Below are 24,936 nucleotides of genomic sequence, written 5' to 3' on the forward strand. Positions count from 1 at the left end.
GGCTAGTGCTTTACCACTTGAACCATAGTGCCTCTTCTGGCTTTTTCTGAATAGTTTATTGAAGATAAGAGTCTCACAGACTTTCCTGCCCAGGCTGGCTTCGAACCACAGTCCTCAGCTCTCAACTTCCTGAGTAGCTAGGATTACAGGTGTGAGCCACTGGCACCCAGCTCTCCATTAATCTTTTTTTTTTTTTGGTCGGCCTTGGGGCTTGAACTCTGGGCCTAGGCGCTGTCCCTCAGCTCTTCAGCTCAAGGCGAGCGCTCTACCACTTGAGCTACAGCGCCACTTCCGGTTTTCTGGTGGTTTATTGGAGATAGGAGTCTCACAGTCTTTCCTGCCCGGGCTGGCTTTGAACCGCGATCCTCAGATCTCAGCCTTCTGAGTAGCTAGGATTACAGGCGTGAGCCACCAGCGCCCGGCTCCATTAGTCTTTTTAAAGATGAAGCTTTTTTCTTTCTAAAGTGACACTTCTTTATTGTATATATAGTATATATTACTGGCAGTTCTGTTGGTTTATGAATTTTTATTACCAAGTTTCCCATACTCTGAAAATTGTTCAGAGGAGAAAGGTGTCTGTATTATGATATAAATTTGATTGTTTTAATTGTTATTTTAAGGAAGCACTAGTTTCTTGGGAAAGTTGAGGTAACTCTTGGTTTTACTTTTGTAGGCTCAAATCACCATGAAGGTAATCCAAGGCCTCTACAGTGGGGTCACTACGGTGGAACTGGATACATTAGCTGCTGAGACAGCTGCCACCTTGACTACTAAGCATCCTGACTATGCCATCTTGGCAGCAAGGATTGCAGTCTCCAACTTACACAAAGAAACAAAGAAAGTGTTTAGTGGTAAGTCAGGTGAAAAATGTTAGAAAGTTAACAGTGGTAAAACTGCATGACTTTAAAAAGTTACAGCTTATTTTATTTTTTATGAATTATTTAATGACTTTTTTGTTTATGTGGTACCATGGAATCAAGCCCAGGGACTTATACATACCAGGCAAGCATTCTACTACTAAGCCACAATTCCAGTCCCACATCTTATTTTAAAAAGCAAAGAAGATAAAATAATTAGTGGCAGAAATAGAAGAATAACTTTCTGTTTTCCATGTTTTATGGAAATACGAATGGATCTTTATATGTTTTTGCTCTCATTTCTTTTTGTCAGTCATAGGGCTTGAATTCAAGGCCTGGGTGCTGTCCCTAAGCTTTTTTGCTCAAGGGTAGTACTCTACCATTAGAGCCACAGCTCTACCTCCAGTTTTCTGGTGGTTAGAGACAAAAAGTCTCATGAACTTTCCTGCCCAGGCTGCCTTTGAATTTCGATAGTCAGATCTTGGCCTCTTGAATAGCTAGGCTTGCAAGGGTGAGCTACTGGTGTCTGGCTGTTCTCTTTTCTTGAAGCTCATCTTTTGGCTTGTTGGTGTGGTTGGAAAAAATGACAAGTTCTGGGTTAAACAGAATGTTAAAAGACTTACGTAGCAGGAGATACCATAATCAGTGGTTTCCCCAAGGCAAGGCTTACTTACTGAACTCTGGGTGTGCTGACCTTTGAAATTTCCCCACATTTGGAAAACTTAACTGCAAACTTAGGGTAGTGCGTGGAGCTGCAGTTAAGCTTTCTCTTTCCTTCCTTTTTTTTTGGTCTGGTATTGGGGCTTGAGCTTAGGGCTTGACTCTCATTCAGCTTTTTCCCTTATGGCTAGTGCTCTACCACTTAAGCCACATTTCTATTTACAAATAGACAGCAAAAGCTGTCCGTTGGATTTATCTTTCTGGGCTTACGTTGAACCTCAGTCCTCAAATGTCAACCTCCTGAATCACTAAGATTACAGGTGTGAGCCACTAGCACCTGGCTCCCATCACTTTTATAGCTAGGAATGTGGACAAAGGAATATTACATATATTTTCCTTGGTAAGCTGAATTTAGAAATTTTTTGGTTCTCAATTCCAGATCCATTATATGAATCTAACCACTATATCCTTTTTCTCTATAGATTTATTATGAAGATCCCATTTCTCCTAAATGGATCTATAGATCCAACTTAATCCAGCCAATTCTATTTTATATATGTAGAGGTCCCAAATACTGCTGTGACATCTTGAAGAGCAGGCAAAGCTTATCATGTGTGCTTTTATAGAAAGGAACCATTTGGGACAATAGATTTTGGGTTTCTGTCCTGATGGAATAAAAATTGATGAGAAATTTTGATTTCCATATTTCCTTACTTTCAACCAATTATCCTCAAATGGGCGTTAGTATCAAGATCATTTGCAATCTTAATTTTTTTTCAGTAGTGGATTTCTGCCTTCTAAATCACTGGGATTGTAGGCCTGGCCTAATCTAGAAATCTTTTAAACGACAAGAGTTTACATTAATTCTAACTCCGGAAGATATTTATCCAATAAGGATATGTTTATTGAGCACTTTCAATAAATTACTGAAGTGGATTGATATAAAAAATATAAACAGTGGCTCTCAATCTCATTAGTTATTAATAGCTTTAACATTTTTATTGTTTTATTATAGATGTGATGGAAGACCTCTACAACTACATCAATCCACATAATGGCAAACATTCTTCCATGGTGGCCAAATCAACACTGGATATTGTTTTGGCCAATAAAGATGTATGTTCAGTATTTTTCTGGTGCAAAGTTTCTATTTTATTTTGTTTTTTTTTTTTTGATAGAAAAATGTTAATAGATTAAAAATATATTAAAGAAAAATTTAAACACTCCAAAAGGGTTAGGTGAAAAACTTATCTCTTCTGCCCTGAATCCTAGTTTTCTTCTGTAAAGCAACTATTTTAAAGTTGTTCTTTTTTGTTTTCGTGGTGCTGTTACTGTGGTTTGAACCTGGGGCCTGTGTGTTGTCCCTTAGCTTTTTCACTCAGGGCTGGTACCTCAACTTCAATTCTGGCTTTTTTTGGTGGTTAATTGGAGATAAGTGTCTCATGGACTTTACTTGCCTGACTTGGCATCAAACTGATCCTCAATTCTCAGTCTCCTGAGTAGCAAGGATGACAGATATGAGCCACTGGCACCTGCCCGTGACTGCATTCTTTAACCTTACAAGGCTGTTCTGAATATGCATCCAGGAATGTGTTTAACATACTGTGCACTCTTTTTTTTTTTTTTTTTTTGGTTGGTCGTGAGGCTTGAACTCTGGGCCTTAGCGCTGTCCCTCAGCTCTTCAGCTCAAGGCTAGCACTCTACCACTTGAGCTATAGCACCACTTCCTGTGCATACTCTTCTTATTGATACTTTTTTCAGTTACAGGTATACCTTAGAGATTGTATTATATCATCATTTATGAACCTTTCCTATTCTTTCTAAATAACATACCTTTTTTTTGGGTCAGTTGTGGGGCCTGAACTCTGGGCCTGGGAGCTGTCTCTCAGCTCTTCAGCTCAAGGCTAGTACTCTATCACTTGAGCCACAGTGCCACTTCTGGCTTTTTCTGCTTATGTGGTGCTGAAGAATTGAACCCAGGGCCTCATGCATGTGAGGCGAGCACTCTACCACTGAGCCACCTTCCCAGCCCCTAACATTTCATTTTATAGATGCAGTCATTATATCTATGAGCAAAAACTTCCCTATTGATGAATATCTGTTTCTTTCAATGATGGTAGATCTTTTGCCAACAGATGAATATATTATAAGATAAATTCTTAAGAATAATTGCTGAGTAAGTGTTATCTGACATTCGTGTTTTTATCATCATTTATTGTTATTAAGGAGTTGTACAGTGAGGTTAATTCCATAAGGCAAGTAATGAGTACAATGCTTCTTGGATAATAACATGCGTGTTTTTAAGCCCAATTAGTATGCTCAATTTACATACTTTTTTTTTTTTTTTTTTGTCAGTCATGGGCCTTGAACTCAGGGCCTGGGTGCTGTCCCCAAGCTCTTTTGTTCAGGGCAAGTGTTCTACCACTTTGAGCCACAGCACCACTTCTGGTTTTGAGTGGTTAATTGGAGACAAGAGTCTCATGGGGACTTTTTCTTCCCAGGCTGGCTTTGAACCACAATCATCAGATCTCAGCCTCCAGAGTAGGTAGGATTACTAGTTAGGGGTGAGGCACAGGCATCCAGCTATTCTCTTTTTTTTTTTTTTTTTTTTTTAAATTTTTTTTGGGTCCAGTCGTGGGGCCTGAACTCTGGGCCTGGGCGCTGTCCCTCAGCTCTTCAGCTCAAGGCTAGCGCTCTACCACTTGAGCCACAGTGCCACTTCCGGCTTTTTTCTTTTTGCTTATATGGTGCTGAGGAATCGAACCCAGGGCCTCAGGCTTGCAAGGCAAGCGCTCTACCACTGAGCCACCTTCCCAGCCCCTCAGCTATTCTCTTTTAATGTTAAATGTTTTTCTGTTATATAGCAGAAGATACTGTTATCTATTTAGTATTGTGTCAATTTTAGTTCTGGAGTCAAGGCTAAAAGATCAGATTTTATTAAAATATCCATTTTAATTATGGCTACTCTTTACCTTCTTTAGCGCCTGAATTCTGCTATTATCTATGACCGAGATTTCTCTTACAATTACTTTGGCTTTAAGGTAAGTAAATAATGGATTTCAAATAAGTGGGATTGATTCCTCCTTAAATCAGGAAATGCAGGGTTTTTTTTCTTAAACATCAGAATTTTATTGCTTGATCAATAGAGCATATAAATCACAAGAATGTCAATGAAAAGTAAATAGGCTTTAAATGTATCATACATTATCAGATGAAGTAAAATATTAATTAACCTGAACTCTGCATTAGAAAGATGTATGGAAAAAATGAATTGTTTACTTGGGAAATAGATACTTAAAATAAAATGTTATTGTACAAATCAGAAAAGGCAACACCTACTAACTTACTATTTTGCTAGATTAGACTGCCTTTGGTACTAAAAACAAAACAGTTCCTTTTGTGTTATACAAGCACACTTCATGGTTATGATATCCAGGAAGTAACTTGAAATAACTTCAACTTAAAACATTCAGCAAAATTATTCCCTCTTCATTATATTCCCTCTTCATTATCCAAGGGAAATATATTTGATTAAGATGTAACAATATTTCCTTTTTCTAAACTTGTAAAATATTATTATTAAGAAATCTAATACTTATAAACTTTACTCACTTAGCTGTCCTAATTAAAATTGGAATCCTGGCAGCTAGACTCTTTGGGAATGGGAATGTAGAAATTTAAATGACTTGGCAACTGACACAGGATTTAATTACTTCATACTATCTTAAGTGGTTTTTCTATATACTAGATTCCTATAATAATCACTACTATATTGAAACTAAATTAAAGCTTCTTTGTAATGAACAGTTTGAAACTACTTGCAATTTCATATAGGGCAAATATGTTATGACACACTTTCTTTTTTTTGGGGGGGGGGGTCCGGTTGTAGGGCCCAAACTCTGGGCCTGGGCACTGTCCCTCAGCTCTTCAGCTCAAGCCTAGCACTCTACCACTTGAGCCACAGCGCCGGCTTTTTTCTTTTTGCTTATGTGGTACTGAGGAATCGAACCCAGGGCCTCATGCATGCAAGGCAAGTGCTCTACCACTGAGCCATCTTCCCAGCCCATGACACACTTTCTTTTTTTTTTTTGGTCAGCCGGGGAGCTTGAACTCTGGGCCTGGGCCCTGTCCCTCAGCTCTTCAGCTCAAGGCAAGCACTCTACTACTTGAGCTACAGCGCCACTTCCGGTTTTCTGGTGGTTTATTGGAGATAGGAGTCTCATGGTCTCTCCTGCCCGGGCTGGCTTTGAACCACGATCCTCAGATCTCAGCCTCCTGAGTAGCTAGGATTACAGGCGTGAGCCACCAGCGCCCGGCACATGACACACTTTCTTCAGCAAACCAAACTTTAAAAAACTTTCCAAAGCTACCATTTAAGTTGGAGAAAATGATACTATGACAATAGATAGCATTGGACTCTAGGCTATCTAGTCAAGATTTACTTATGTTTTAGCTGAGTGCTGGTGGCTCATGCCTGTAATCCTAGCTACTTAGGAGGCTGAGATCTGAGGATCACAGTTCAAAACCAGCCCAGGCAGGAAAATCTGTGAAACTTTTTTTTTTTTTTTTTGTGAGCCTTTTATCCCCAGTTAACCATCAGAAAACTGGAAGTGGTGCTGTGGCTCCAAGTAATAGAGCTATAGCCTTGAGCAAAAAAGCTTAGGGACAGTGCTTACGCACTGAGTTCAAGTGCCATGACTAACAAAAAAAAAAGATTTATGTTTTGATGATACAGTTATAATTGGCAGTAAGTTGCTGATGTTGGAACGTAGCTTGGGGATTGTTGGGGTTAAGGTAGGAATGGTTTGAATTAAGGTAAGAGTAGCTTTATCTATATTTACAGTTTTTAACTTTCAAATATTACTTCTGGGTTACCTGAATTATGCAGAAAATATGCTAGAATTATCTTACACTATTATACTATTTTTTCGACATCTGTTTTATTGAATTCTTAATAGATGCCAAATGTTAAGTGTGTGCCAAGTTTTGTGTTGATAGTATAATGTAATAACTGAGAATATAAAATGTTGGTGTCTTGGGTTCAAGTCTCTGCCAAATTTCTTTCTTTTTTTTTTTTTTGTCGGTCATGGGGCTTGAACTCTGAGCTTGGGCCCTATCCCTCAGCTATTCAGCTCAAGGTGAGCACTCTACCCTTTGAGCCACAGCGCCACTTCCGGTTTCCTAGTGGTTTATTGGAGATAAGAGTCTCATGGACTTTCCTGGTGGGGCTGGCTTTGAACCATGATCCTCAGATCTCAGACTCCTGAGTAACTAGGATTACAGGCATGAGCCACTGATGCCCAGCTCTGCCCAATTTCTTATTATGAACTTTTTTCATCTTTCTGGGTGTCAGTTTCCTCATTTTTAAAATGAGGAAATTTCAACTAATTAATTCCTATTGAGTATTCAATCTGTATTTTATAAGCACTTTATAAGTGTTAGTATGAGATGAACATTTGTGTTGATGGTAATGTTCCTGATGATGAGTACCATAACTTATGGTATTAATATATACAAAGTTGGCTTTTTATAGGAATTTTCATGCAATCTTTGCTCAAACAGAACAAGTAATAATATTCCTGATCTGAGATCGGAAAAATAAATGTGCTATTATTTTAATTTAAAATTACATGAAATTGAGAAGATTTAAATACCATCCTACTGCAAATGATAAACTATGTCTGTAAAAACTGCTCTGGAAATATTTTGGCTACTTTGATTTTCTAGACATTGGAGAGGTCCTATTTGTTGAAGATCAATGGAAAAGGTGAGAAATAAAAATGTTTCTGTATTACATTTTCTGTTCATTATATTGAACATGGAGCTTTGCACTGTTAGCCTTAATGTTTCTTGTTTTGTTGCTTTTCTTTCTCTTTTTTTTTTTTTTCTTTTTGTCATGGGGCTTGAACTCTGGGGCTGGGTGTTGTCCCTTGAGCTCTTTTGCTTAAGTCTAGTGCTCTATCACTTTGAGCCACAGCTCCATTTCAGGTTTTCTGGTGGTTAACTGGAGATAACAGTCTCATGGACTTTCTTGCCTAGCCTGGCTTTGAACTGTGCTCCTCAGATCTCAGCCTCCTGAATAGCTAGGACTACAGGTGTGAACCACCAGCACCTGGTGCTTTTTATTTTCTTGTAGTGCCTGGGGATCAAACTTAAGACATTGCTCATGCTGAATTTCATTCTCAGCCCATAGCTTAACATTTCTATTTAGAATCTAGATAACATTTTTAATTTTAGGTCTATTTTCACAAGTCATTGTTTTGCCTATTCATATAATTTTTGATGTATTTTTGTTTTTCTTTTTAATTGTTTTTGTGTGTGTTAGTCTTGGGGTTTGAACTCAGGTTACTGTCAGGGCACTGTCCCTGAGCTTTTTTGCTTAAGGCTAATACTGTTTTGGGGGTTTTGTTTTTTTTTTGGTCCAGTCGTGGGGCCTGAACTCTGGGTCTGGGTGCTATCCCTCAGCTCTTCAGCTCAAGGCTTGCGCTCTACCACTTGAGCCACAGCCCCACTTCCGGCTTTTTTCTTTTTGCTTATGTGGTGCTGAGGAATCGAAACCAGGGCCTCAGGCATGCAAGGCAAGAGCTCTACCACTGAGCCACCTTCCCAGCCCCTCAAGGCTAGTACTGTATCACTTGAGACACAGCTCTACTTCTGGCTTTTTGGTGGTTAATTGGAGATAAGAGTCTCATGGCCTTTTCTGCGTGGGCTGGCTTTCAAAGTGGGATCCTGAGATCTCAGCCTTCCAAGTGAGTAGCTAGGATTATAGTCAAGAGCCACTGATGCCTGGTTTATTTTGTTGTTGGTTCAATTATGTTTTGGTCTAGTTTTCTGAAATGTCTCATCCTGTGAAAACTCCTGTTTCGTTTACAGTGGCTGAAAGACCACAGCATATGTTGATGAGGGTGTCTGTGGGGATTCATAAAGAAGACATTGATGCTGCAATTGAAACATACAACCTTCTTTCTGAGAAGTGGTTCACTCATGCCTCACCCACTCTCTTCAATGCTGGCACTAACCGTCCACAGTTGTCAAGGTATATGTTACAGATAACTGCTTTTAATATTTTGAAATAATTTTGACTAGGAAAACCCAGCTGACTAAGAAACCCAGCTGGGAAGCCTGGCTCAAGTGAGAGAGTGCTTACCTAGCCAGTTCAAGGCCCTGAATTAAAAAATCCAGTACTGCCAAAACAAACAGGCAAGCAAACTTATTATCATGTGCTCTGATTACATGAATTTGCATTCTGAAATGACCTCTGACTGCAATGTAGTAAATGAATTGGAAGAAGGCAAATGCTGGTAGTGAAAAATTTCTAGAATTGATTGTAATGGTGGTGGGTGGGCAAATCCTAACATTCTAAAATCCATTGAATGGTGTGTGTGTGTGTATATATATATATATATATATATTTATTTATTTCTTTATTTATTTATTTGTGTGAGTCCTGGGGCTTGAACTCAGGGCCTGGGGTGCTACCCCTGAGCTTTTGTGCTCAAGGCTATTGTTCTAGCACAGCTTTTTTTTTTTGCTTTTTTTTTTTGGTAGTTAATTCTAAGTAGGACTCTTACGGACTTTCCTGCCCAAGCTGGCTTTGAACTGTGATCCTTACGTCTCAGCCTCCTGAGTAGCTAGGAGTGCAGGTGGGAGCTACCTGCACCCAGCTAAATAGTATATTTTAAATAGGGAATGGTATCATATATAAATTATATTTTGTAAAGCTGTTTAAATAATAAAGTTGGGCTGGAGGTGTAGCTCATTGGTAGAGCATGTGCTTAGCATGAGCAAGATCCTTCCTGTTTGAATACAGGATGCTCATCATGACAGAAAAAAAAAATGTAAGAAGTTGAATTATACCATTAACTAGTTGGTTATTCTAGGAATTCAAAGGTCTGTCAAAATAAAACATACATTAACATAATACATTTTATTGTATATATATATGTGTGTGTGTGTATATATATATATATATATATATATATATATACCTAACATACTTTTATATAATGTTCTTTCATAATAAAATATGTAAGAAATTACTTCCTTAATTTGGTCAAAGATACCCACTTAAAACATAGATCCATCACCTTTTCTTTTTTCATTGGAGTATGGGAGTCTGAGCTAATATTGTAAGTTAGAAAGATTGGAAATGATTCTATATATAACTATAATGATTCAGAGATGCCATGTTTACATAGGGAATTATTAGAATTCAAAACATTTCAGGAAAATATCCAGATACATGTTTGTTATAAATTAACCAGTTGAGTTTCTATAGTTTGAGAATTAAGGTATTAAGTTTAAAACATACCATTTAGGAGTATGTTTTAAGTTTTAAAATATACTTGGTTCAAGTATTAGAGAGCTTGACTAGCAAGCAAAAGGTCCTGAGTTCAAACACTAGTGCTGCCAAAGAAACACAACTTCAACGTGGGCCTAGTGGTGCATGCTTGTAATCCCAGCACTCAGGAGGCAAAGGCAAAAGGATCAAAAGTTTAGGGACAGCCTGGGCTACACAGTGAGACTATGACTGGAGACAGAGAGAGAGAAAGAGAGAGAATGAATGAATGAATATGTGTATGTGTGTTCAGGCACTATGGCTTATGCCTGCTGTAAACTTAGCTACTCAAGAGGTGGAAGTTGTAAGAATTATAGTTCAAGATTAGCCTGGGCAAAAATAAACAAGTTGATAAGGTGGTACACAGCCTAGTACACAGCTTACTCTAGAGACATAAATGGGAGCCAAGACCAGCTCCTATTTTGCCTTTAAAATAAAGAAAAAAATATCTAAAATTATGAAGGGGTTAAAGTGGGCACAGGTAGCTCATGCCTATAATCCTAACTATTCAGGAGGCTGAGATTGGAGGATTCCAGTTCAAAGCTAGCCCAGAAAGGAAAGTGTGTGAGACGGTATCTCCAGTTAATAACCAAAAAAAGTGAATGGAGCTGTGGCTCAAGTGGTAGAGTACTAGTCTTCAGCACAACAGCCCAGGAACAGTGCCTAGGCCCTGAGTTCAAGCCCCAGGTTCAATACCAAAAAAATAAAGAGGTTGAGAATGTAGCTCAAACGGTAGAGCATCTGCCTAGCAAGCACTAGACCTAGAGTTCGAACCCTAAATTACAAGAAAAAGAGAAGTATAATTAGATACCTTTTTTTCATGTCATATATAGACACATTTTAAGAAAAGTCTAATATGAATGTAAACGATGTAGAAGAACATATAAAGAAAATAGGTAGAGGGGCTGGAAGGTGGCTCAGTGGTAGAGTGCTTACCTTGCATGCATGAGGCCCTGGGTTTGACTCCTCAGCACCACATAAACAGAAAAAGCCAGAAGTGGCGCTGTGGCTCAAGTTACCACTCAAGTGCTAGCCTTGAGCTGAAGAGCTGAGAGACAGTGTCCAGGCCCAGAGTTCAGCAAGGCCCAGGACCGACCAAAAAAAAAAAAAAGAAAAGAAAATAGGTAGATACTTTTTCTCAACTTTTTAATATGAATGTCAAACAGAAAAGTTTAACAGAAAAGACAGCAAACACCCATACATTCATGACTACCTAGAATGAAAAATTATTAACATATTTAGATTTTTGCCTTTAAAATAAAGTTTTGTTCCCATATCATTTGAAAGTGGTTTATAAACATCGTGACTCAACTTATGTTTTTCCTTTTTTGTTACCAGGGATTGAACCCAGAACCTCTAATTCTTACTTGGCTTCCTTGCTCACAGATTGTGCTCTCCCATTTGAGCCATACCTCCAATCTAGCAGTGCTAGAGTTTCTAAGACTTCTTTGGGCTGTCTTCTAACTGTGATACTCCAGGTCTCAGCCTCCTGAATAGCTAGGATTATATATATGAGCCACTGTTGTATAACTGAACTTAAAACTTTAAAAAAAATCTTTTCATTCATGAAGATAGAACCCAGATCCTTACTATGATACCAGGGCCTCTATTTCTTTTTTTTTTTTTTTTTGGGGTCCGGTCATGGGGCCTGAACTCAAGGCCTGGGCGCTGTCCCTGAGCTCTTCAGCTCAAGGCTAGCACTCTACCACTTGAGCCACAGTGCCACTTCCAGCTTTTTTTCTTTTTGCTTATGTGGTGCTGAGGAATCGAACCCAGGGCTTTGAGCATGCAAGTCGAGCGCTCTACCACTGAGCCACCTTCCCAGCCCCAGGGCCTCTATTTCTTAGTTACATCTCCACCTTCAACTTACATTTTAATAAACTCTATGAACTCTATAAACTCTACTTACATTTTAATAAACTCAATGGTGAGGGAATTTTTTTTAGTCGGTCCTGGGTCTTGAACTCTGGGCCTGGGCGCTGTCACTGAGCTCTTCAGCTCAAGGGTAGTGCTCTATCACTTGAGCAACAGTGCCACTTTCGATTTTCTGGTGGTTAATTGAAGGTAAGAGTCTCATGGACTTTCCTGCCCGAGTTGGCTTTGAACAGTGATCCTCAGATCTCTGCTTCCTGTAGGATTATAGGTGTGAGCCGCTGATTCAAAGCACTGGGGAAATTGTCTACATTAAGATTAAAGGTTCCTGTGAGTGAAAAACAAAATAAAAAGCAAATATTACCCTGGGAAAATAATAATGTTAACTATTGACAACTTACAAGAAAAAGACAGAAAACCATACAGAAATAAGGACCAAAGATAGCAATAATTAATTGATAGAAGAAAGCTGATTCAGTAAACATCTGAGTTGTAAATAATTTGCTGATAATGAGGAAAATGAGAACCTGTAATAAGATTTTATGCCCCTCAAATTTTTTTTCTCATTCTTTATTGTGATTGATTACATAATTTCCCAAATTTCACAGTATTATGGGCTAGTGATGCTTAGTTAAAGTCACAAACACATTCTTTCATGGGACAAATTGTCTATTGTGGTCTATAAAATTTATGAGTTCTATGAGCTTTGCAGTATAGTTATTTCTTCCACATTGGATGGTATGTACATTTCTTTTGGTTTGTATAACATCAGCTGTTCCCTCTTTCCCACTTGTTCCCTCCCTCCCATCGCTGTCATTGAGTTGCTTAGTTCATTTTGATCAATGTCCAGTGTAGCTGATGGGTCCCGCTGTTGTATGTTTTCCCCTGATTCCTTCTAGTTCTGTGTCGTCTTCCTGGTTTCCCTCCAGTAGGCACATATATACCATACATGTGATCAGCAGCATGGGGTTATTTAGTAGTAATTCAGCCAGATGAGTAGAAGTCCTTTGTTTCTTAAGCCTTGTTAATTTTGTCGTATCACCTTACATTTTGGATTTAACATCCACTTATCAGGGAGACCCTGTGCCTTTTGTCTCTTTGCTCTTGGCTTACCTCGCTCAACATGATTTCTTCTAGCTCCTCTATTTCCCTGAAAATGCCATTATTTTGTCATTTCTAATGGCTGCATAGTATTCCATTGTGTATAGATACCACAATTTTTGGATCCATTCATCTGTGGTGGAACATCTGGGTTGTTTCCATATCCTGGCTATTGTGAACAGTGCTGCAATAAACATGGAGGTGCATGTGTCCTTGTATACTGTTTCCTGTTCAGGATAGCGTCATAAAGGAGGTCAATATTTAGCTTTCTGAGGACCTTCTAGACTGCTTTCCAAAGTTACTGTATAACTCCCCTCCAGCATTTGTTGTTGGCTGACTTTAGGATGTGGGCCATTCTGACTGGGGTAAGGTGGTATCTCAAGGTTGTCTTTATTTGCATTTCCTTTACAACCAGGGATGGTGAACATTTCCTCATGTGTTTCTTTGCCATTTTTATCTCTTCTTCTGAGAAGTCTCTCTTTAGTTCCCTTGCCCATTTAGTAATTGGTTTGTTAGGTTTGGGAGGGATTAGTTTCTTGAGTTCCCTGTATATACTGGATATTAACCCCTTGTCTGATATATTGCTGGTAAGTATTTTTTCCCAATTAGTTGGTTGTCTTTCTAGCTTGGTTGCTATAGCTTTAGCTATGCAGAAACTTTATTTTAAGGTAGTTCCATTTGTTGAGTCTCTTTCCAATTTGTTGTGACCCCGAGACTCTGTTCAAAAAGTTCCTTCCTGTGCCTATAAGTTCAAGTGTGTCTCCTACTCTGTCCTGGAGTAGTCTCAGAGATTCAGATTTGATGTTAAGGTTTTTAATCCATTTTGAGTTGATGTTGGTGCATGGTGATAGGCGGGGTCCACTTCCAGCTTTCTGCATGTGGCCTCCCAGTTTTCCCAGCACCAGTAGTTGAAGAGGCTGTTTCTTTCACTGTAGTCTTTGGCTACTTTGTCAAATATCAGCTGACTGTAGACGTGTGGTTTTATTTTTGGATCTTCTTTTCCATTGGTCTTCGGGTCTGGTTTTTGCCAGTCCCATGCTGTCTTTGTTATTATGGCTCTATAGTAGAGTTTGAAGTGCTCCTCAAATTTTTAAAAATTGGAAGGCAGGCAAGAATATGCAGTACAGGAAAATTATATATGTTGTGAGATTATAGTATTGATCTTTTCACTTTGGAGAATCTTTAGAAAAGTGGAACATGAATGTCATTTATTTTTCTTCAGTGCTAAGGATCAAACCCAGGACTTCATGTATGCTAGGAAGGATCTATACTACTGAGCCATATCTTCCCATGTCTCTATTCTTTTGACTCACTGTTTCCCTCCTGGTTTATGCCATATAGCAGTACTTTTAAAAAAAAAAAAAAAAAGCAAAAAGTGTTATATTTAAGAATTTTTGGGCTGGGAATGTGGCTTAGTGGTAGAGTGCTTGCCGAACATGCAGGAAGCCTTAGGTTCGATTCCTCAGTACCACATACAGAAAAAGCCAGAAGTGGCACTGTGGCTCAAGTGGTAGAATGCTAGCCTTGAGCAAAAAGAAGCCCAGGGACAGCGTCCAGGCCCTGAGTTCAAGCCTCAGGACTGGGCCCCCGCCCCCCCCCCTAAAAAAAATTCATAGCAGGACTGAGTATGGTAAGGAAATGTAAGTGGTACACGTATAATCTGGGGAAAATGTTAAGACCTTGTTCTAGGCTTAATATCTAGGGTAGGTAGCAAGATGATTTTACATATTATGTTGATGATCTTCATTATGTCATATCCAGTGACAGTTCCCCTTGTAAAAATGCTTGGGAACCCTGTAAACTTCAAATTTTAATTTGCTAGCTTAACTAATTTTGTATTGTCTAATCATTTTTGTGACTTGCCCTGAGTTATCCCTTTTTGTCCCCCATAGTTGCTTCCTTCTGAGCATGAAAGATGACAGCATTGAAGGAATTTATGACACTCTAAAGCAATGTGCATTGATTTCTAAATCTGCTGGGGGAATTGGTGTTGCTGTGAGTTGTATTAGGGCTACTGGCAGCTACATTGCTGGGGTAAGCATCTATCATACAACTTGGAAAAGGGAGATTGAAATCTAGAACCAACCATGCCTATGGTCCAGAGGAAACCATTTTCATAATGCTGATGTTTGGGAGACCTGGGTTTTTGTTCATTACTAGCTAGTTGAGTGATATGGGTATGAGTCATTTCACTTCTGGCTTCATTTTCATCTATTGGAGGCTTAAGTTATTGTAGATGATCTCTGGAGTCCTTTAAGCTAAAATTTTGTTTTTAACAATATTAGAAGATGTCATTTTTTTATTGCTCTTTATGTGCCAACTGTCATGTAATCCTCATTAAAACTCTATTCAAACTCTGTCTACCCTTATGGACACATTATTTTTTACAATAAACTTGTGAGTATTTTATTTTACAAATGAAGAAATTGAGGCTTAAAAGTTAAGTTTCTTTCAGGCATCAAAGTGATAGAGCCAGCATACAAGCTTTAAATGTTGGCACATTATAGGCCACATAACCTTTGTTAATTTATTATTTTTTGGGAATCAATATAGTGGTTTTGGATGAGACTTGGATTTAAATCCCAGCTCTACTGCTTGCTAGTAGCATAGCCTAAGGCAAGCTATTTTATATCTCTGAGTTGTTTCCTCATCTATAAAGCAAAGAAAACACTTAACCATTGGACTAAAGTAGGTTTTTTGTAGTTATTGTTATATATACTTAACATGTTTACAACAATAAGATGAGCTATTGCTCACTTATCTTTCTCTAATGTTGAAAGAGTTATCTAGGGATTAAAAGGATGAAAGAAGTAATGAAATATTCTATAGACATAGCTTACAGTCATAACACTTTTATTGGCATTGTTCTACAATCTATTAACCTTATTTATTGCTTTGATATTTCTATTTCATATAGTTCCTATGTAAGTTGTTTTAAATCCAAAGTATCCAGAAGTATATCTTTATATAGTGATCTTTAGAAGGTTGTAGAGTTTATATTTAGCTACCTTGATTTTCGGTTTGGTTGGTAATGGTTATACCTTATTGTAAATTAGAGATGTGATGGAGTAATGATACTCAGTTGTGATTTATTGAACATTTTGTTGATTTTATGTTAGTCACTTGTAACAGATGGAGAAGAGGTAAAACTTCATCAGTTGCTACCTAGAAGTTAGGCACTAACTTCTAGATTAAGAAAGAGTTGATCACTTTTGGGCCATTTTGTTCTTTTGCTTGCAGAGCCCTTCCTTTCTCCTCTAGATCACTTTATTCTTGACCTTTCTTTCAGACTAATGGCAATTCCAATGGCCTTGTGCCAATGCTGAGAGTGTATAACAACACAGCTCGATATGTGGACCAAGGTGGAAATAAGGTTTGTTCTGTTACTTGAAAGTACTGGAAATCAGAGCTAAAAATCTTTAGCCATGTATACTTCGGTTCAATTTGATATATTTTCTAACTTATTTTTTTTTAGGGGGGTACAGATTTTGTTTTGAAATAGGATCGCTATGAGGAGGCCCAGGCTGGCCTCAGATAATATTTTTTCCCTTAACTTTTAAAATCAACTTAAGGAGACATAAATTACTCCTTTAAAAACATAAACATTTTATTTTTATTTTATTCTATTTTTTGGTCAGTCATTGAACTAGGCAAGCACTCTACCACTAAGCCATAGTCCCAGCCCTCACTGAGCTCTTTTTGCTCAAGGCTAGTGCTCTACCACTTTGAGCCACATCACCACTTCCAGTTTTCTGGTTGGAGATGAGAGTCTCATGGACTTGCCTGCCTGAGCTAGCTTTGAACTATGATCCTGAAATCTCAGCCTCCTGAGTAGCTAGGATTACAGGCGTGAGCCACTAGTGCATGGCAAAGTACACACTTTTTAAATATACAGTTGGTTGGGTTTTGAGTAATCACCACACCAGCTAAGATACAGAGCACTTCCATTACCCCAAAATGTTTGCCCTATGCATCTTTATATTCTATTTCTCTGTCACTCCCACCCACACATAACTTTATCCCTGGCTCTCGCAGCCATTGATCTATTCAGCATTTTTATATCATAGTTTATTGGTAAAAAATTTCTCAAGTTGTGACTCATATTAACACTTACTCTTCACATGGAGTTGTAATATGTGTTCTAGGTTTTCTTAAAAAGCATAAACAAAAGGTCACCCAAGAGTTCACAGAACTGGATTTGTTTACCCACTGTTGTCATCATCTTATGAATTTGTAGACACACTAATGATCTATTTATGAACTGTTTTCTGATGGACTTCAGTGATCTTGATGAGACAGATCACCCTTATATTAGTTGTTCTTTCTTACTCTTAGAAATGTAAGAGAAAACTATTACTTCAAGTTTTATAGTACTTTAATTTATTTTATTTATAGTACTTTTTATTTAGTTAATTCTAGTGAAGAGCAAAGGAAATATCTTTGAAAATATGAAGTTTATTTTCATTCTGAAAAGAATGATGATTTATTTACTTCTAGCGTCCTGGGGCATTTGCTATTTACCTAGAACCTTGGCATTTAGACATCTTTGAATTCCTTGATTTAAAGAAGAACACAGGAAAGGAAGAGCAGCGTGCCAGAGATCTTTTCTTTGCTCTTTGGATTCCAGATCTTTTCATGAAACGAGTGGAGACTAATCAGGTGAGAGGGATAAGTACCTGTAGGTTATAGTGACTTGATTCATAGGAGCTTTTGTCATCTTCAATCATTTTATTATGCTTGGAAAGAATCCACTTGTATGTGATTCCACAGAATGCTTTCTGTGGAATGGCAAACCTTTCTTCTTGAATTTCTATTCTCTATATAGTAGATGCTACCTGTACTTCTCTATGTAGTAGATGCTACCTGACCTAAGTACTTAAAGGTCATGTACAAATAGTAAAACTAGAGTTGGGCTTAAGCCTAAAATGATTATTTTTATAGCAAATTTCCTACAGAGTCTATGAAAACCACCTTTCTGTCATAATGTTTCTAATGAGATATGTATGGTTGGCTATTTGAACTTTCTAGTACTGTTCTTCCCTTGCAGGAGTGGTCTTTTAAATTTTTATTTTATTTAGTTGTACAAAAGGGTTATAATTAAACAAATCAGTTATATAAACTGATATACATAAACATATACACACACACACACACACACACATATACACATATATCTGGATCAATGTCACTCCTTTAGTTGTTCTCCCTCAGCAGGATGGTGTTTTAAATTTTTTTTTCATTATCATAAATTTGTTGCACAGAGTTTCATTGTGATATTTACATACATTGTTTACTTTGATTCACCATATCCTTATTACTTCTTTAGGACTGGTCTTTGATGTGTCCAAATGAATGTCCTGGTCTGGATGAAGTTTGGGGAGAGGAATTTGAGAAGTTATATGAAAGGTATGAGAAAGACATGGAAGTAACATATTTTAAAGATGTCGTCTTTGATTTGAGGGAATATGAATAGCAAATATATTTAATTTGAGTTGGGGTGAGACTCAGAATACTTGCTTGACTGAGGCCCTGGTTCACTGCAGCACTGCATTAAAAAAAGTATTTAAATCAATATCTTGTTTTTAGGAATCTTTGGATACATCTAGAAAACGGTATGTTTTATAGTTTAACTTTGGTCCTGATTTGTCATAAAAATTATTTTTTGTCTTCTTTCTTAAAACTTTTGGACATGTTGCTAGGAATTTTGGTTTATAAATAGATCTATGTATAATCTGAATAAAGACAGCAGGGTTAGAATTTTCTGATTTTTTTTTCTCCCATTACCTGGGCAAACTCAGGGCCACAAGCTCTCCCTCAGCTTTTTCATTCACTTTAGTCACATACCCAATCCAGCATTTTTCTAGTTAATTGGTGATAGGGTCTTAAAAAAAATTTTATTGTTATTTTAGAGGGGTTACATTTACATGAGTCAGGTAATAAGTACATTTCCTTTCATACAACGTCATCTGCACCCTCATTCTCTCTTACTCCCTCTTATCTCTACTTAGGCGTTATGTGGTTCACTTTCATCAATGTTCAGTGCACTCCAGTGCTGCACTTTTTCACCCTTTTTCAGATTCAGTGTCCTCCCCACCCTCCCACAGATAGACTTTTCTGCCCAGGCAATCTTCAAACTGTGATCCTCAGATTTCAACCTCCTCAGATTAAAGGTGTGAGCCATTGGCATCCCTTTCGGGTCAAAATGTTCCTTGTGGTAAAAAAGTTATACTTTATATTATACATAGTTATCACAAGTGATTAAGATACATGTTTTAATAGTTCATTAAAATTTCCTAGTTTTAAGAGATTTTGTGTGTATGTGTGTGCCGGTCTTGGGGCTTGAATTTAGGGCCTAGGCATTGTCCCTAAAGCTTTTTCTGCTCAATGCTAGATAACGCTCTACCACTTGAGCCATAGCTCCACCTTCACCTTTTTGGTGATTAAGTGAAGGTAAGAGCCTCATGGGCTTTTTTGCTCAGGCAGGTTCCGAACCTGCATGATCCTCAGATCTCAGCTTCTGAGGAGCCAAGATTACAGGTATGAGCCACTGGTGTCTGGCATAGTGGTAAGAAACTTTTAGGGTAGATTTTCTTTTCTTTTTATTATGAAAGGTATGATTGATTTGGGGTTGGGGTTCATTTAAAAGTAGAGCTCATGCCTGTGATCTTAGTTCTCAGGAAGCTGAGATCTGAGATCATGGTTGAAAGCTATCCTGGGCAGGAAAGTCCATGGGATTCTAATTCCAATTAATCATCAAAAAGCTGGAAGTGCAACTGTGGCTCAAGTGGAAAAATGCTAGCCTTGAATAAAACAGCTTAAGAGCAGTACCTAGACCTGGAGTTCAAGCCCCAGGACTGGCATATACACACACACAAAAGTATTGAAAACTGTCTGGTTTTATGCAGAACACAATGAATAGTATATTCTTCTATTTCCTTCATTAGTAAAACAGTGAAAATTTAAGAATTTATATAATTTTATATTTTAGTACCATCAAATTGTCTGTAATACTTTCCTAGGAATACATATTATAGGGCTGAGAATATGGTTCAAGTTGTAGGTGCTTGCCTAGCAAAAACTAGGTGGGCCCTAAGTTCAAATCCCAGTACCACAAAATGAATGAACAATACTATTTTTGTCTTTCAGTTATGAGAAACAGGGCCGTGTCCGCAAAGTGGTAAAAGCTCAGCAACTTTGGTATGCCATTATTGAGTCTCAAACAGAGACGGGCACCCCATATATGGTCTACAAAGATTCCTGTAATCGGAAGAGCAACCAGCAGAATCTGGGAACAATCAAATGCAGCAACCTGTGTACAGAAATAGTAGAGTATACTAGCAAAGATGAGGTGAGTAGAAAAACTGCCTAGAATACTGAGAGAAATATCTTAGGTAGTTCACTTTAAATGGCTGCAGGGAGTTTTCATTTCATTGAAGCAAGAGTGCCAAAACAGGCTACAAAGGAAAGAAAAGATATCATCTGTACCTGTAAAGGTTTTTTGTTTTGTTTTGTTAGTGGTGGAGCACTAGCTTTGTACACAAAAGCTCAGTGATAGCACCTAGGCTAAGTTCAAGCCCCTAGGCTGAGGAGGACCAAGAAACCACCAACAAACAAATAAAGAGAATTACCAGTGACGGTGAGGTGGTATTTTAGAAGAGCTTTCTGCAGTGATGGAGATATTTTGTCTTATGGCTTTGGGGCACTTGACATTGATTTTACAGTTGTACTTATTTTTTCCTTTCGACTTTTAAACTTTTCCTTTAGAAGGGCTTGCACTTGCTAGGCAGGTGCTCTAGCACTGAATCACACCACCAGCCCTAAAATTTTATTTTTTATTAAATAGTTATATGTTGCTAATGGCTGCAGCACATACTTACTTGAATATGAAGATCTATACCGAAGAAATTAATTATATCACAATGTGCTATAGGTTTGTTAATAGAACTATATGTTATAAAACAATTGTCCCTTCACCTTACATGTATCTTACAACTCATGTCACTGCATATTGAAGAGAGTTAGAAATATACTGATGAATTGTAAAGACAAGTTAGAGAGACACATTACAAATTTTCATGTCTGAGCGTTAGAGGTTTGCAATAGTGTCATTGACATAGGGAGAAGAAATTAAAATTGTGTGATCCTAACCCTCTTTTATTTTCTTTCTAGGTTGCAGTGTGTAACTTGGCTTCCTTGGCCCTGAATATGTATGTCACATCAGAACACACGTATGATTTTAAGAAGTTGGCTGAAGTCACTAAAGTCGTTGTTCGTAATTTGAATAAAATTATTGACATAAACTACTACCCTATTCCAGAGGTATGAATAGATTTCTGTCTTTATCAATAATTATTGAAATCCAAGAGGGATTTCAAAGTCTGAAATTCATAAATTAAATGGTTGTTATTAGAATGGAGTGAGAAAACTGAAGTTCAGAGGGATTGTATAGCCAGGTATGGTGGTGCATATCTGTAGTTTCAGAACTTAGGAAGCTAAAGTAGGAGGATCCCGAGTTTCCAGGTCAGCCCTGTTTATCAGGTAACACCCTGTCTTAGGAAAAACAAACAGGTATTATGTTATCAATGTTGAATGTTATTTTTTGTTTTCAGTGATGTTTTCTCTTTTTTCTTTCTAAATCTTTTGGCACAAAGGCAAGCTTATCAAATAAACGCCATCGCCCCATTGGAATTGGGGTTCAAGGTCTAGCAGATGCCTTTATCCTGATGAGATACCCTTTTGAGAGTCCAGAAGCTCAGTTATTAAATAAGCAAATCTTTGAAACTATTTATTATGGAGCCCTGGAAGCCAGTTGTGACCTAGCCAAGGAGTATGGCCCGTATGAAACCTATGAAGGCTCTCCAGTAAGCAAAGGAGTAAGTACATGAATGAAATTTCTTTTCTGTGAGTACGTATATACTGGACCATATGACCCACTTCTCAGAAGACCACATCCTAATCCCTGGAATCTGTGAACATCATCTTTATGTGTTCATGAAGGAGTCTTTGTAATTTCAATGAAGGGTCTTAAAGAGATCATCCTGGATTATTGAAGTGGGCCTTAAATCTTATGACAGTTGTCTTATTAGAGGGACTGAGGAAAAGGGAAAGCAAAAGGATCATGATGGCAGAGATTGGAGTGATACAGACATAAGGCTCAGAATGCTAATGGCCATGGCAATTAAAAGAAACAAGGACTAGAATCTCTGGAGAGAACATGCCATCCCAATATGTAGATTTTGAGCTGTGACTTCCAGAAACATGAGAATACATTTTTTTGTTATTTTAACTACCAACATATTGTGTCATACTAGCCATAGGAAACTTCAGTATCTTTCTCTTATGGAGTGAATAGGATACTCAATTTTAATCTCTTGAATTAATTAGTCATTGCTAAAATAACTGATGAGGGATGCTACTTTCTATTACTAAATTTAGTGGATTAAAATAATATACATTTGTGCCAGGTGCAAACTTACAATTGTAATCCTAGCTATTAAGAGCTAAGATCTGAAGATTGAGGTTCAAAGCCCAGCCTGGGCAGAAAACCTGGGCAGAAAAGTCTGTGAGACTCTTATCTACTATTACCCACCAAAAAGCTGGAAGTAGAGGTGTGGCTCAAGTGGTGGGGCACCAGCCTTGTGCATAAAAGCTTAAGGGACAGAAAGTGCTAGGATTACGGCATTAAGCCACCAGTGCTGGGTACTTCTGAGGAATTTTATCTGACCAAGTTAGTTCTTCTCTTTTTGTTTGAGTCAAAATTAACTGATTGTAACCTTAATTACATGTTTACCTTTACCACAATCATGGGCATGGCTTGCATTGCATTCCCAAGTCCTATCCACATTCTCCTAGTTTGTGGCCTGTCTACAGGGACTAGCAATTTTGGGAGCTGTCTTAAAATTCTGCTGTTGCACTGCCTTTTTTAAAAATCAGTAGTATGATTCTCTTCCATGTAAAATTTTAGTTTTGACATTTCTGCTGATATTTAGGAATTTTCATGTGTCATTGTTTGAAATAAGGTGTTTTTACCTAAGTAAACAATCAAAATAATGACCTGAAGTAAACATCAAGGTTGGAATATGTTTTTATTATAAAAAGAATATCTCAGCAACATAGTTTCATGAGTGTTAAGATTTCCTGGTTTATAGGCATCAAATGAATAAGAAGACTCAAGGGGCTATAGGCGAGAGACCTTAAATTTTCTTAGTCCACTTCTGACTGCATGTTAGCGTATCATGTTAGCTGGATCATGTGATTGTTTTATATAGGTTAACTAAAAGATAGCATTTGTTGGGATGTGGGAACATGGCATGTTTTATTTTTTTGGTCATAGTTTTAAATTGCTATAGAATGACATCATTTTGGGCTCTTTATCTCTTAGATTCTTCAGTATGATATGTGGAATGTTACTCCTACAGACCTATGGGATTGGAAACTTCTCAAGGAGAAGATTGCAAAGTAAGTAAAGTTAGAATTAAGTTAGGAAGACATGGATTTTCTTGGCTCTTAAGAAGTAAAATATATTATTGTAAATTCTGAAATTTATATTTTCTCTGTTTTTTTTTTTCTGGCTCTGGCCTTGAACTTAGGTCCTAGGTACTATCCCTGAGCTTTTTCAGCTCAAAGTTAGCTCTCTACAATTTGAGTTACTGCTCTACTTCCCATTTTTTTGGTGGTGAATTGGAGATCAGAGTCTCACAGACTTTCCTTCCTGGGCTGTCTCTGAACCATGATCCTCAGATCTCAACTTCTTGAGTAGCTACCAGCTTATTTTCTCCTGTTTTAAAGTTATTTATTTTAGAGCTGATTTTGGAACAACACTTAGTAAGAAAATACAGAATAGCCCGCAAGTGAAAGCATTTCAAAACGTGACTTGTTGATTTTATTTTAGGGGCTCAACACCTTAATTTTTCCAAATATTCCTGCTTTTTTTTTTTTTTTTTTTTTAAGTTTACTAGTACTGGGGGTTGAACTCAAGGCTTTGCCTGCTTGGTAAGCAAACACTCTACCATTTGAGCCATACCACCAGCCTTATGTTTTTGTTTTTGCTTTTTTTTTTTTTTTTTTTTTTTTTTTGGTTGTGGGGATTGAACTCGGCACTGTTCCTGAGCTCTTGTGCTCAAGGGTAGTCCTCTGTCACTTTGCGCTGTCACTTCCAGGTTTCTGGTGGTTAATTGGAGATAAGAGTCTCACAGACCTTCCTACCCAGGCTGACTTTGTACTGTAATCCTCAGATCTCAGCTTCCTGAGTAGCTAGAATGACAGGTGTGAGTCACTAGTGCCTGTAATATTTATGCATATTGGATTTACAAATGAATTGTTTTAGTTGATGGTTATAGGAATAAGTTAAAGATTTTGAAAGAATAATGAAAGGGCAATGTAGGAGAGAAATACTAAAAATGTAATCTTTGGGCTAACACATAGCTTAGTGATAGAGTGCTTGCCTACCACCTTGGATTCAAATCCCAGTCGTCCTAACCCGTAAAAGGAGTCACTGTAGGCCGTTCAAACTAGTGAGGAAACACAGTGATGTGTTTCCTGAAATGGTCTAGCATGGTGATCATATAGGTTCTTATAAAAGACTGAGGAGTACCAAATATGGCTCACGCATATCATGCCAAGTATCTCAGGGTTTGTTTGTTCTTTGTTCAAGGCTGGTTCTTTAACTTGAGCCACAGGTTTATTTTAATCTGTTTTTGGGGATTAATTGGAGATAAGAGTCTCAAAGACTTTTCCTGACTGGACTGGCTTCCAACACTGGGCCTCTGATCTCAGCTTTCTGAGTAGCTAGGATTTTAGGCATGAGCCACTGGTACCTGGTAATCTCAGCTACTTAGAGGCAAAAGTAATGAAGGGAGGATTGATAGTTCAAGACCAGACTGGACAAAGTTAACAACACTTTATCCCAAATACAAAATTAGGAAGCCTGGTTATATGGCACAAGCTGCAGACACTTGCCTGGCAAGCACAGGGCCCTGCATTCAAGCCCCAGTTCGGCCAAAACAAGCAAACCAAAAAATACAAAACAAAGGTTGTGGTAGAGCACTTGCCTAGGAAGTACAGGGCCCTAGGTTCAGTGTCCACAAAGAATGAAAAAAATGAGAAAAG

At 37.9% G+C, this 24,936-nt stretch overlaps 1 protein-coding gene across 1 annotated transcript in view; it reads left to right on the forward strand.

The window, feature by feature from the left end:
• Rrm1 (ribonucleotide reductase catalytic subunit M1) overlaps nt 1–24,936 on the forward strand; it is a 40,163-nt gene that overhangs the window by 8,089 nt on the left and 7,138 nt on the right. The window contains exons 3-15 of the mRNA XM_070035156.1: nt 674–851; nt 2,533–2,633; nt 4,499–4,558; nt 7,245–7,284; nt 8,391–8,553; nt 14,721–14,862; nt 16,118–16,201; nt 17,326–17,487; nt 18,155–18,234; nt 19,975–20,176; nt 20,998–21,147; nt 21,480–21,701; nt 23,210–23,286. Of these exons, the coding sequence (XP_069891257.1) occupies nt 674–851; nt 2,533–2,633; nt 4,499–4,558; nt 7,245–7,284; nt 8,391–8,553; nt 14,721–14,862; nt 16,118–16,201; nt 17,326–17,487; nt 18,155–18,234; nt 19,975–20,176; nt 20,998–21,147; nt 21,480–21,701; nt 23,210–23,286 (1,661 nt within the window). The remainder of the gene's footprint in view (nt 1–673; nt 852–2,532; nt 2,634–4,498; nt 4,559–7,244; nt 7,285–8,390; nt 8,554–14,720; nt 14,863–16,117; nt 16,202–17,325; nt 17,488–18,154; nt 18,235–19,974; nt 20,177–20,997; nt 21,148–21,479; nt 21,702–23,209; nt 23,287–24,936) is intronic.

The sequence above is a fragment of the Dipodomys merriami genome, unplaced genomic scaffold, assembly GCF_024711535.1.
Source record: "Dipodomys merriami isolate MVZ:Mamm:240054 unplaced genomic scaffold, mDipMer1.0.p SCAF_25, whole genome shotgun sequence".
NCBI classification, from domain to species: Eukaryota; Metazoa; Chordata; class Mammalia; order Rodentia; family Heteromyidae; genus Dipodomys; species Dipodomys merriami.